At 34.7% G+C, this 14,805-nt stretch overlaps 1 protein-coding gene across 3 annotated transcripts in view; it reads left to right on the top strand.

Annotated features, from left to right (window-relative positions):
* LOC123311455 (eukaryotic translation initiation factor 4 gamma 3-like) overlaps nucleotides 1–14,805 on the top strand; it is a 123,084-nt gene that overhangs the window by 61,030 nt on the left and 47,249 nt on the right. For all 3 annotated transcript variants that reach the window (XM_044895441.1, XM_044895442.1, XM_044895440.1), the window contains 4 exons: nucleotides 1,483–1,687; nucleotides 5,750–5,935; nucleotides 6,124–6,440; nucleotides 6,499–6,919. In XM_044895441.1, coding sequence (XP_044751376.1) covers nucleotides 1,483–1,687; nucleotides 5,750–5,935; nucleotides 6,124–6,440; nucleotides 6,499–6,919 — 1,129 coding nt within the window. The remainder of the gene's footprint in view (nucleotides 1–1,482; nucleotides 1,688–5,749; nucleotides 5,936–6,123; nucleotides 6,441–6,498; nucleotides 6,920–14,805) is intronic.

Below are 14,805 nucleotides of genomic sequence, written 5' to 3'. Positions count from 1 at the left end.
TTATTTATTTATTGAAACCAGATGATTATATTTGCAAGAGCATATTAACAATTGCAAAATATACCTGTAGATGTAGGCTACGCTACCTATTCACAGGACTGGTAAAAAAAAGAAAACTACAAAATTATTTATCAATGAATCACGGAGTTATATAATACCAGTTTAAATAAGTACAAGGTGTCCAAAATTCGATGCTCATAGAGCATCTCGAGAACGAAGGACATGTTTTTTTATAGATATTTTCTACACTGCTTAATACTTGTATGAAATTTGGGACATAGGATTTAAGCTCAAGGAGCACTTATTACATAACAATATTTTTTTTCATTCTACCAGTGTGAGTCCGTACTGCATCAAGACTGATTATTTTCAGACAAAAAACTGATACGCCACTGGTATTTCCAACAATAAAAATTGCTCTTGAAATCCAAATTTAATCTGGGGCAAATTCGGTCTCTTGTCTTTTTGACGTACGAGACACCATTTCCGAGTAAAAAATCCAAATGGTTGTCCGCGGAACCCTTGAGTTCCGCCCAAGAGTTTGATAATACAAAACCGTTCCTAGCCAAATTGCTGCCCTAACAGGGTCAGTATAAGTCAGCTCTCTAGAATTCAAAAATTAGGCATTGCGTAAACTGTGTTTTCCATAGAACGATGAGAATATGGAATGAATATTTTTGCTAAAATTTTAATTTTGAAAATCATTAAATTTGCGAAAAAATTTTTAATGGTTTTTCCTCAATAACGTTTGATGATTTTTCGCATAACACATTCATTTAACCCTTGAAAAATATCATCACTTTTTAATTTCGCCCAATAAGTTACAAAATCCATTAACCCGCTTACGTGAAGCACACTGTACATTTTTCTCTTATGTGTTTAAACTTAAATCTGTAGATAGCTCCTCTGCCTTGCACATTGAGTGTTGGATGAGATAATTAAGGAATGATCTTTCAATAGTCTTGAACAAAATATAGTCCTCTACTCACATATAAATATTTATTTCATTCACTAATACAAAAAATTTCTTTGTTTTGGCGAATATAACCTTATAATTGTCCATCCACCCAAAAAAATATTGTCATTCGTATAAGTACCAAAATTAGGTGTTCGGTCACGAGGTTTCATTCGCCAAAACAGAGACATTGTTTGTACTAATGAAATAAATATTTCCACATAAGTCGCTCATTTTCAACTTTAGGAAGAAAGGTGATATGAGCGTTGTTGTTGAGAATATTATTACGAAACGAAATGCATAAAATTTCATTTTATGAAATATTTTGAAAACGCGACTGTCCATTTTTGTTTTCGGCATCGAGAAGGCCATTAAAAATGCTACTAGTTTGCCCATTCAACCGAATTCGAATCATCAATAATAACGGAGTTGGCAATGGTGCCGACTTTGGAACACCTTGTATACCATTTAATCTCCGCATGACTACCCTTAACGATAGTATTATAAGTTTTTTATTACTTTTGCAGATATATCAAAACTCTCCACATCAATTCATGCAAGTACCTCCAATGGCTTCAAATGTATACATAAGTCCATTTGGTATCTATAATCCACCACAACAAAGGCAAAATTATGTACAACCACAAGTTGCTCTACTCCAAAGCCAGCATTACCCAGCCTACCAGCCTTTCACGCAACCACAACTCTCTCAAACTCCCCAGAGTGTGGCATGTAAGTATACTTATGTAATTGATTTTGTATTAAACCTGTATTGGCGCATGGGTTCAAGCCATTTTTCAATTAAGAAAATATAGAGCTACAAAAAAGTGCCAACCAAATGCTATGGTCACCAACACTTTCGGGTATATTATTGCGTTGAATACAGAACGGGAGAATCTCGTTCTGAGTAAAAAAAAAATACGGAATTGTATGAGGAATCAATTTTCATAATAAAATATAGGGGTAGGTAGTGTTATGGTTCGTTTTCTTCATTTCAATAATTTTTTTTATTTTGAATATAAATTCAATGAAAGAATCCACAATATTTAAATTTGAATTGCCCGAAACTCAACTCCCAAAGGGGGTTCCCAACTTATGTAGTGAAAATTTTTCAATATAATACAAAACAAATTCGAAACACTTTGAACAATTTTTAATTCAGTAAAAAAAAGAACTATACAAAAAAGCTTAACTAAATTACCCGAATCACCTTCAATTACTAATATATCCTGCACTTAGTCTTTCAAGTCTTTCAATTCAAATGTTCGAGTCTCTATCTAAATTTACTTCCTTAAATGTTATTCAGTGTTCTTATGCTGGCTGGAATAGTTGACAACTGTGAGTGACATAGTGTATTGGTATATAAATTTTTCCTCAAATACCATGGAATTCTTCTGAATTTCTCAAACAACCCACACTAAAAAAACACACATGTTCTCTTTGCTTTTCGGCTATATACAGAATTTCTTCTATCGATATTAATTCTTCAGTTTCATTCGTATCTTACTATTACTCCTTATAAACTCTTCAAATTTCACTCCATTTCAATTATGTGCTTTCCAATATATATTCAATTCCCTTTAAAATGAAATCCCTTCCATCCATGTTCTTTTTTTTTACTTAACAATTTTCAGTACAAGAGGTTTTATAAGCTGAGAACCCTATTTGAGAGTTCGGTTTCGGGCAACTCAAATTTATTTTTAGAGATTTTTTTTTAAGTTGTGGATTCGTTTCTTTCATTAAATTATATTCAAAATAAAAAAATTCATTGAAATAAAGAAAACGGGCCATAAATGTACAAAGAATTATAATTTCAACGTTATTTATTTTGAGTTCATTGTCAGGCAACAATTTTTTCTAGTTAATTTGCTCCTGACAAATTAGTGCAAGAATTTACGCAGGAGCAAATCGTTGATTTCATTTTTAATTGATTTTGTTTCAGAGATTGGAAGTGAAAACCCTAAAAAGTTTATGAAGAGATATAAATGTACCTATTGTGAAAACGAAGGTTGGTGTCACTTCCGCGAAAACCAAATTCGTCCCAAGAATCTCAAAGAATTTACAAGGAGTCATCCTTATAGTCGAAGCTTAATTCAACATATTTTAACATAAATTTCGATCTGCATCCTGGGTGTATTTGTAGACTTCTCTTGCTGCTGCTTCTAGTTCGTTTTCTTGTGGTTTTTTCTCTTTCATTTCAGAATATTCTCGGTCAGTTTTTCTCTCTGTTTTTCCCGCAGGTTTTCTCTCAGCCTGGTCCTTTGTCTTTCGATATGACACCCTTACCTTATTTCGCATGTTCTCAACTCTTTGCCTGTTGAACTTGAAAGCAAATTCTCCCCAAGATATTCCGTAAAGCCGCCCACAGACTTCGTTCTTTTCCATCCGTTCGAATCGCCGCGATTCGAACCGTCGTTCCAAAAACGCCAAAAACCGATGTGTGTGGTGAAAAACCGTCGTTCCGAATCGTCGGTTTTTCACCACACACATCGGTTTTTGGCGTTTTTGGAACGACGGTTCGAATCGCGGCGATTCGAACGGATGGAAAAGAACGAAGTCTGTGGGCGGCATAAGACAATGAAAAATATTATCTTGGTACGATCAATAGGGCCAACGTAGGTAGCTGATATCGAGGATGATATTGTGAACCGCAACACTTGTTGATTTTGAATAATTGTTCTATTTATTTTTTTTATCATTATCATAAAGATTGTATTATAATGATTTGAATATGATTTATTTGTTTATGATAGTTCCTTGGTATTTAGCAGAATTATTTGTGGTAGTTTATTTTGTTTATTCTTTCAAGGCATATTATTTGTTGAGACAGCTATGTAAACTTTTTGTAATTCTTTTTTTTTTCAATTCTTCATTGAGAGAGAGAGAGAGAGAGAGAGATTCATTGAGGGTTAAACTTTGAAAAACGTATATCCTATAGTCCTGGGAATAACTTTGGAACTAACACGCAATTAATTGCAGTAGGTAATTACGTTATTCGCGGAATATAACTCAATTAAGGTTCTTCGAAAAAAAAATATGAACAAGAGAAACCATAGATTCTATTCTAATAATTTTTGTTCTATACCCCATTCACTTTTATTTTAGCAGTCGGTTAACCATGAAATAATTTTCTCAAGTTTTTGTAACTATACTCCATTCACTCTTATTTTAGCACTCGGTTGGCCATGGAAATTTGACACGTTCCACTTTTAGTACGAAAATATGGGGTTATGACGCTTGTCAAATCATTTTTTGGTTTTAAATCAGCGCTATGTTGTCGGTTCTACGTAAAAGTCTCACTAATTATGTATTTTTTCGCTATATCGAAACACTTCGGAAAATATGGTGTCGAAAATATGTGACGAACATAATTGACGTTTATACAAACTGATTGAAGGCATACCAAATCTAGTTATTTGCATGGAAAATACAAGAGATCAGTTTTTCAAGTGTATTCGTTTTTGCTATGGAAAAAATTTAATTATTGACACATATTATGCAGTAGTTTGAGGAGCGTCAATGTTGGTTATCTTGGCTAAAGGTTGAATACGTTACATCAGTTGTAGATTTCTAAAAAATCAACCCGAAGATGAAATGCGTTGGTTGAGAATGGGTATCTCTCCAAGGAATTAAAGGATAATTGAAAGAATGTTAAATTCTTCAACACAAATCATCTGGCATCAATGAAAGTCAAAAGAATTAAGGGAAGTTTCAAGGCAAGAAGAACTTCACCTAAACAAAAATTTCACAATTAACAGGACGACTCCACCTATATATGGCCGTTTATTTTTAATACTTTGATGTAATAGTAATAATTATATATTAATTGATCCTTTAAGTCATTCACAATGTATACGACAAGGCAAAAGAAAAATAGAAAAATTAGTTTTCTGGAACTTCAGAGATTCATCGAAAATCACTTTTTTGGGTCTCCCAATAGAAGGAAATTCTTTGTCATCCTCTTCATTCACAATCTTTCTGATTGTGGAAACATTCAGCTAAAATATAACTCGTTCAGATTCAGATGAAACATTGTATAAATTCACTCACATTGAATATGTTCGCTACCGTCTGATATTAGAATATCAGGGTTACCTACTATTTGAATGAGCGGACCTGAATTCTAAATAGCACTTCCTGAAACCCTGCCTACTCTCTTTGTCAATGACTTTCGGCATTTTTTTAATATTTATTGATATTAGTTGTGGAAACGGCGTTATGACATTAACGACATTTCATGAGTGCCAACCGTACTTCGTTCTGGTTACAAAAACTTGAGAAAATCATTTCATGGCCAACCGAGTGCTAAAATAAAAGTGAGTGGAGTGTAGTAATTTTTTTTTCTATTTGTAAGTGGTGTTGGAAATATACATTTGTTGGCAAAAAAAATTATGCTACACCTCTTTTTCACATTTTTTAAGCACAGTAGCAGTTTCCGGGAAGAAGCGTGGACAGCGGATTTTTTTGGAATCTACACACCACGAAATGGGACTTTTTTCTTCGTTCTGGATTCCATAAGTTCCAATATAAAGCATTTTACATACAGATAGCGAGCCCGCTTAACAAGGTGCTCTCTTAATTATTTCCAAGAATGAACTTCCGGAAATTTTGGAATCGAGAACGAAAAAATAAATTATCAAGTCCCATGAAAATATCTGTTTTCGTTTTGTGGTGTCTTGGAAGAGCACCTTGTTTAGCAGGCTTGCCTTTTGTATCTATAATGCTTCATATTTAGTATTCAAACGTGTATGTTGCACTGTGTATCTGTTTCTGCTAGAGTGATTTTTTTTTCAGACCAATATTTTCAAATTGCAAGACCAGGACCACCACCTCAACCAGCATCAAACCTATCGAATCCCAATCAAGCCCCTATAGCTTCGTCAATGCCTTTACCACAGCCTGTCATTCCCCAAGCAACGATGCCCCGACAACATAAGCAGAGAAGGCCAAATGCAATTTCAATTATAGATCCTAGTACGGGTAAGTAATATGCTATTGTGCATGGATCGCTATATATTTTTGAATACCTATTTCAAAGCAGTATTAGAAAGTCATTTTTATCCTACAAGTTTTTGTGAGGTTGTGCTGGATTGAACCAGGACACCCTAAGAAACAAAACAAAATTAAATGCTCGGACCCAAATCATCATGAAATATATATTTTTTCAGGTAGAGATCAGTTAGATGAAATGTTTCAACAAGACAATTCTCATCCTCCATCAGGTGAGTCATCTGCAAGACAAACACCTCAACCACCTACGCATAATCAACACAAAGATATGATGAGTTCACTGCCACCTTTCAATAAACCAGTGTCATGTTTGACAAATGAGGGTGAATTAATAACAGTGGAATTCGAGGTAGTAACTGCATCATCGGAAGGGGCGGAAGAATTTCATGATCTGTACTCTCTCATGCCACAGCAGCCTCCATCATCCCGTAGTAATGCTAAATTTGATTATATAGCTCAAACAAGTAACTTGAAGGTGAGTCTTGCCTTAATCTCATCATAATACCGTTAAAATTTATTCAATTTTCCTACAGGCCCATGCCAAGGAATTCGTATTACCTTCAGCCAAAGAACCTCCAGTCGTCTCAGCGAATTGCGACTCAGTTGAGGTAACACTCAACAAACTCCAAAAAGGTAGAGAAAGTCCTGTTAGAGCGAGAAAAGTCAAAGAAGTCCATGAGAAAGTGTTCAAAGATAGTTATGAGGTGCCTGAAAAGACATATCAATCCGAAAAACAACAAACCGTCATTGCGAAGGAAGAATCAGAGCCTCCTGTTTCAAACACTAAGGAGACCTTAGCAGCCAATATTAATCAACATAGTTCCAAAGTAACAGAAAAAGAAAGCGATAAACGAAAAAAAGATTTCAAATCGGATAACAAGCAAACATCTGAAATTAGTCCAAATGATAATACCAAACAGGCTAATCAGGAACATGATACAGTAGCTGTTGTCTGTAAGTAATTCATGCTTTTTTTTTTTTTTTCGTTTCTTTTTTATAGGATTTTTAATGTAGAGACCAATGTGAACTAGATATCGGTATGCTCCAGTTTGGAAGAAAATGTCACTGTTTCTCCAATCAATTATTCAAATAAAATAATTATCCCAGATTTACTGACTGCACTGAAAAGGCACATATATGTATTCTGCGAGTTCGGCAAGTAACTTTTGAAGTTGGCGCATTATTTTTTTTTTTTCAAAGACTCCCAATTTTTAATAAATTACTCTGATGTACCCCAGGCTTTTTTCAAATTCGTTTCTAGTTCGAGTGAGATAGGCAGTCATATTATAACGAAATGGTCTATTTTTCAATAGAGAAATTAAAATTTTATACATATCAAAACATATGAGTTTTATGACATATTATAAACCTAGTTTTAAACAATATCGTCATAAACATTATACGTTTTGATAGGTATAAAATTTTGATTTCAGCCTTGAAAAAGAAACAAATTGTTTCTAGACGTCATCATTTTTTATCAGACACCAGAGTTTAATTGACGAATTTTCCAGCAGTATAGATTCATATAAATCCATTATCAGAAACGCGCCAGTTCTACAGGGTGTTTCATGAATCGTTGGCCATACATAGCCTAATGGTGAATGCAGGTTATCCAGCCCTTTCAGAAAAGTTGCTTTCTTTGTATCCTAAGGCTATTAGTTTCGGAGATACGGGGTGATTCATGAACATTGGCCTGAATTTGCGATAGCCATAACTCTGGAATGCAAGGTCCGATTTCGATCAAATTTTATGGGTTTGTTCACTCCAGAAAGCTCTTCCGAACGGCTCATGAAATATCACTATTTTCAGGGTTTACTCAGAATATCATGATTTTTTTTTGAAGCTCCAAAATCTACATTTCTCAAATCCCTCACAAGAATTTCGTTATTGCCATGAAAAACTACATAATTTATTCTAAGAAATTCAATTTTCACTTTGCATGGCACACTCGTCACAAGGGAATAGACACTGGTCGAATCGAGGGTCGATGCTAATGGAAAAGAGTGTTTTTTTGAATCTACTGTTGAAATATTTGTACTAGTCAAAGACTCAACCTGTATAGTTATAAAAACAGAGAACGCAGAACGCCGGATTCCGCCATGGCTTTACTTCGGTTACTGTGTCTTTATTTTTGTGTCATATTTAATCTACTCGTCTAATTCTTCTGAGCTATTTATTGACATACGGAAATATGAAGGAATTAGTTCTTCTCCCCAATTTGGGTTATCACTGCATATGCAAGTTTGAACTGAGTAATTATGAGTTTCATTCATGATTTTTTTCAAATTCGCTTTCGGAAACTATTCAAAATCATCCTTCAAATATGGGGGTTTTTATTTAAATCGCTTTGTGCGGAGCGATTTGCGATTTGGCAACAACGCATACAAGACAATGAAAAGAACAATGTCCGATCAGCTTGTTTATAAAATAACAGCTGTTGATTTACAGGCGCGTACTTACTGGCTAGCCTCAACTGCAACCGCCCATAAAAATCCCATAAAATTTTATGACTTCGTTCGACGCATAGACAGTCATCTTTGTCTATCTCATCAAGATAATGTATTTGTGGTCCTTTATTATCAAGGCATATTGCAGTCGATGTTGCCAACTTGTGCAATCCACATGAAACGCTTTAAATTTTAACAACCCATTTTTATTTTTCATTTCTAAGTGCTTGAAATAATTTTTTTTGGGAAACGGTTGAAATGGTTATTTCAAAATGTGACGTTTCAAAGATATTTCATGAAAAATACATCATTTTCGTCAGAAGGAGTATTCCCTAATGTTCCAACAGAACTGGAACGTTGATAATATAATTGAACGCAATAATCTGGGGTATTCGCGATATTCCTTAACAGTGCTGCCAGTGACACTGAGAGACGCTGTCTATTGGCCTGGTTGTTCCGGGTCTGTTGTAATGCGAATGCGGACCGTAACACCAGCAATATCGGAACTCGCCCTCTGAACGCCTTCTGTCCTGTCTGCGCTCTAGACATAATAACCAGCAACGTAAAAATAGCCTTTTAATGTTTCACATCACATACTTTGAATCATTCGAAATATTTCAGGGATTACTGCCGAAATGGTGTCTTTACTTTAGAGTTTTCCATTCCCTCTGATTTTTCGAAAACAAAATTTAAAAGAAGAGACTTTCCGATGAATCGAGAAAACATTATTTTTCACATGTTATCAATAGTTATTTGTGCAACCAGTTCGGAAAAACATAATTTTTCCTAATGAGTGTATATTTCTGCTCGCTTTGCTCGTTGCTCAAAAGAACGCGTAACACGATAAATAGTGTTTCCCTACGTGTTTCACAAAAATTCTGATTTTGAATGGGATGTTGCTATGAATTCAAATTAGAAGTACCAAAAACGTCTTTGAAAGTTTCCCTCGGAGATTCCTTCAAAATGGTCTAGTGACGGAAATTATTAAATTTTTCACTCTGTTACTATGAAAGCAAGCATCCTTTCATCATCAGTTGCGAAATATTTCACTTTGCGTAACTTGTGAAAACTAAAACTTTTCAAAAGGTCGATGAGTTTCAAAAAGTGCCACTTTATATGTCAAAATTAGTAAAATGATAGTTTTGATGTATTTTGACATATTTTGAGTACATGGTTGGAATTAGTCATTGTGATAATACTCCATGTTGCAAATGCTAAAAAGTCGCGGCAGTGACATATTTGAAAGGAAAGGGCGATATGTATGAAACGTGCCTAGCATATTTTTTGATATCTGCAGTCAAATTTTTTTTCATTTTCAACTTTATTTTTGCAGAATTTGAGAGACCTTGTTATTTCGAATACGTTTAGTTCAATGGAAATAAATTTAAAACGGAGAAATAATTGGCATCACAATTGTTGAATTGGTAAATTTATTCACACAAAACTCAGCCTTCAAATTCTTTGTATTAATACAATATATTAAGGAATAAACAATTGAAGGGTACAGGGGTAAAAGGAGCTCATGAGCATTTTTATGTTTTTCCATCAGAGCGTGTTTGAGGTTGAAATTCTACTTTGCGAACGCAACGTTGCTTTTTTCAACTTTTCGGAATTTTTCTCAAGGGTAATAAATAACAAACAAACTACGTTCAATATTTGAGAGTCTCTTACAAGTACAAAAACTACAAGGGAAAAAGAGGTTCATTTAATTGAAATGAGCTCGTTGCTCCCGTGTATAGGTTTTTTTTTAAGTGCAGATATCTCATTTACAACCCGTTTTATCTAGTTTGGAATCGGAGAGGTGATAATATATGAAAAATACTATCCATCCTGAATATATCGCACTTCTGCCCAAAGATGCGATAGCCCCTTTGCCCCCTTTAACCCCTGTACCCTTCAATTACTATCTGGCTGGTTAGTTGGTGACTGGTGCCAAACTAATTGTCATAAATTGTATGATTGAATAGTTTTTTCAGGTGAAAGTTATCGTATTGAAATATCAATGATGATCGCTTATAGCAATCGTGTTATGGTGAGTTTACGCTGAGTTCCTAAGAACTAAGACCTAAGTAAGGAAAAATTCCATTGGTGGATGGAGTGATTGCCATCTGTCGATTAGATTGGTTCCTTTCTTAGGTCTTGGTTCTTGAAAACTCTGCATGAACGCACTTATAGAAACAGTGTAATAGTTATAATGATTGGCATCCTCAAAGAAATCCTATATAACTTTCAACATTTTTCGGCAACCGTCCGGGATGTTCCCACTTCCTGTACACTTTTTCTTTGAGGAAGTAGCATTTTCCGGCCTAGTCCGGGGAGCACGTACTTCCCGGACTAGGTCGGGAAGAATCACGTCATTCTTGTCATTGTGAATATGAAAATCTTGGTAGGAATGATTTTGATAAATGCAGTTGATTATGATCATTACCATAGCAACGAAATAACGGCTGACAGTTTATATGAAATTAGCTGTCAAAAATTTGCATATTTTTTTTACAATTCGCAATAAAATATGGAAAGCAGCAGCGATTTGTTATTCTACACGCCGAAAAAATATTGTACGCAACACACCCTATTTTCAGGACTTGTTACATAAACTATTATTAATGCAACTGGAATTGTCAAAAATTTGCCGCGAACCGCAGCTACCAAACAAACATTGATTCAGAGAGGAATCCCCTCGAACTTCCACAACAAATTTCCTAATAGACCATCTTAGGAGACCTTCTCTTGAAAACTGTAAATTGATCTATTTCTCGGATTTTCGAATGATTTAAACTTAACTTAGTGTGGGCATTTTTGGAAACTTAGGCCTAGTTCTACAGTGCAAGCTGAGTTTAAGTTTGAATCCAGCACAACTTCGACAATATAAACATAAAGTATGGAGGTTAATCAGGTTAATACCTGGTTTACAAATGGTATGCCCATACCATTTGTAAAGGTTGATTGTATTAACCTGATTAACCTCCATACTTTGTTTATACAGGGTGTCCCAGAAACCGACGTCAATCCGGCACATGGTGATAGCTCAATTCATTTCTGACCAGAATATCAAAATTTGGTTCTAGTAAAAGTGTCTTGATTTTCGAGATATTGACAATTTTGTGGAATTCGTCGAAATCATCACCTCATTGATTGTTTTCAGTACCACGGCAAAATATGTTGATGTTTTGTTATTTTTTCTAATCGAATATTAAAAATGAATCAGCCTATTCAACATGATCAAAGATTATCTCAAGGTTACTATGGTGGGCTCAAAAAAAAATTCACTCGCACAATTTTTTTCTCAAATTTTTTCACCCAACTATTCCGGCATGTTACGCCAACAGTTTCGTCAAGTTTTCGATACAACAACATTTTCGACATTTTACACGGTGAGAATTTTTTTTTCTGAGCACACCCTAATAACCTTGGATCATGTTGAATAGGCTGATTCATGCTCAATATTCAATTAGAAAAAAAACAACAAAACATCAACATTTGTAGCCGTGGTTCTGAAAACAATCAATGAGGTGATGATGTTCCACAAACCTGTCAATATCTAGAAAACCAAGACACTTTTACTAGAACGGTTTCTGGGACACCCTGTATATATGGTACTATTCAAAATCTCTTTAATAATTCGTTTATGAAGAGTTTGTTAGCTCGATTAGCATTTCACACAAAATTTAGTGTGGGCTTAGTATGGTCCCCCTTTTCATGGAAAGGTCGTTGAGTCATCTTACAAAACTAACGTCCAGTTTCATAATCGAATTTAACGTCACTTAGGGTGGGTTGTAACTCAGTTGGTTAACCAACTGGTTATGAGACCAATGGTTAACCTACCAAAGAAGGTTAAGTCCATTTCCGTTGTAACATCGAAAATCTGGAAGTAGTTAAGTAAACTTCCATTTTGTGTAGTTTGTCTATGGTTTTGTGTAGTTTCCTAGCAACGAGCATTAACGTACAGTGAAAACTCCATTATCGGGATTAATTGTTGTCCTTAGACATTCGGATAATCGAAGAAGAAGGAGAAGATGGATTATTATAGATATTATTGCAAAAATTATCATGTATATACTTATTGAGGAAAACAAAAATAACACTCGGCAACATAAACAAATATTCATTAAAATGTGGGATGCAGCAAATATTATTTATATTATGAACAATGTGAACCCTTTTATCTTGATAAATAAATATTGAGAAATTCGAAAATTCTGTTTTGCCTTTGGATCTATTTCCAATTCAACGAGTTCTAAAAAAATTTTATCTTCCGTTGAGTTAAATTCAAGCAGATTCTCCCTTTTGTGTTATTCATTTACACTTTTTTCTATTCATTTATGATTTATAACATTCATCATATGATGGATATATCTTAATTTAGGTTAATTTATACCATGCTCTCTGATTTTATATACATGTATTTTGTGAATCCTGGCCTAAACCTTGGTTAAACCCCCAAAATCGGATGGTAAACAATTCGACAGTTAACCAATTGGTAACCTTCGAAAGTTCTGTCATACAACAACCCAATGAACGATAACCAGCGGTCAACGAAAACCAGAGTTTAACCAACTGAGTTACAACCCACCCTTAAAGCTTAAAGCTTCCTTTACTGTCATTTTCAGTACGGTTAAAGGAAGCTTTGAAAATAAAGGGACTTTAGGTTTTATTATGAACCGGCCGTAAGCATAGCAGATTTAAACCTTCGAAGTCATGAATACTCTGTGGAATTATTCAGTACCAAGAAAAATTTCAGTTTCTATAGTAACATGACACATTCGTAAAGCCCAGTACTGAGAACTTTCGAAAATCGACATTGTTCAAGAAATTACCTGTAAATATTAATATGTAGTCCAACCCTGCAGTGTCATAAATTATTAGGAGTCAATACCTTCATGTGACGAAATCGGCAAGTAGAAAGTTTGAGGGATTTATTTATTGTAACAAATTTGCGAGAACCTTTAGGTAACATGGAATAATAAAGCAGTGCGAGATGGCTCTTCTCCTTATTACAAAATTTTTTCATGATAACTCTGAAAGTTTCCATTTCAAATATAGGTTTCATTTAGGTTAACCCCATTGTTTTTTACATAGAATATACTGAAACAATAAAAAATTCAGGTTGTAATTCGAAAATCTTGAGTTATGTTTAATTCTATTTGTCGATCTTGATGCTCTTCTCATGAACACCCTGTACATTTTAGGAAGAGGTAAATTATTGAAATTGCCATCAAATCAGCCAAATAGCCTATTTGGTTAGATAACCGTGCGAAAATATACTGGGTGTTCCAGTTTATATAAGAAAATATTAGTTTTTTTCGGTCATAGGCGGAAATTAACATTTTTTATGGAGGTGCCACCCCGTAGGGAGGTCTGATGAGACCGCCCCCGAGGTAAAGATGGGTGGAGAAGATGTGCTGGTTTTTAATGCTGTTTTCCTGTTTCTCCTTCCCCTATTTCCGCCTATTTTCGGTAAAACCCGAAATTGCGGAGGCCTGAGAATAGTGAGAATACTTTAGAAAGAAAGTTCATTGTCGAAAATCCCAACATGCAAATTTTCGGCACAAAATAATGATTAGTTCTCCATAAACATCTGATAGGCCATCGCCTTTGTCTGTAGAACATCTAGGTTCCTAAATTCCCCATATGTTGTAATATCTAAAAGAATCAAAATAAAATAAAAAAAAGTTCTATTTAGTTCGAATAAACAATTTAATCAAAGTTCGAGTGCCTTTAGGACATTTTTGCAGATTTAGGCCTATTTGAAATCTGAAACTTGGGAGTATGATATTATTCGATATTTTTTTACGAGCTTAAGATGAATTTTCTCGATTTTTTTTTCCTTCTTTGATATGATGATGCATTCTGAATGACTTATGGCCGTACAGACCGTTTCATTAAACAAAAATCAATTCCCTAAACCATTTTTATTGCACAGAAATTCGATGCTTAAACATGTTTTAAGAATTCGTTTGATTTGGATAGATTCAAGAAAAGTTGATTAACATTGCACCACTCCATTAGGTTGGACAATTCCGAATTACGTTTCCGCTCAAGAACATCCATCGGTCACCGGTGATAAACGCAGAATCATCTGCATACAGAGTAAAGTCTGAATCGATTCCTGTGTCCATATCATTAATGTACACGAGGAAGAGAAATGGACCCAGAAAGGACCCCTGCGCAACCCCAATATCATTTGTTATTGTATCTGAGCACACTTGACTCCTAACATTATCCTTTTCGCTTCCAATAGTTGTATACTGTGGTCTATTTTCAAGAAAACAGCTGATCCAATGTTGAGCATTGCTGACTGCCGCGTACTCCATAACCCTCGAGCTTCTCGAAAAGCCTCTTATGGGACACACAATCAAAAATGCCCTGCTGAGGTCGCAAAAAACCCCAAGA

Source organism: Coccinella septempunctata, chromosome 4, assembly GCF_907165205.1.
Source record: "Coccinella septempunctata chromosome 4, icCocSept1.1, whole genome shotgun sequence".
Taxonomy (NCBI): Eukaryota; Metazoa; Arthropoda; class Insecta; order Coleoptera; family Coccinellidae; genus Coccinella; species Coccinella septempunctata.
The sequence above is the reverse complement of the archived record's forward strand: the minus strand, read 5'-3'. Positions and strand labels throughout refer to the sequence as shown.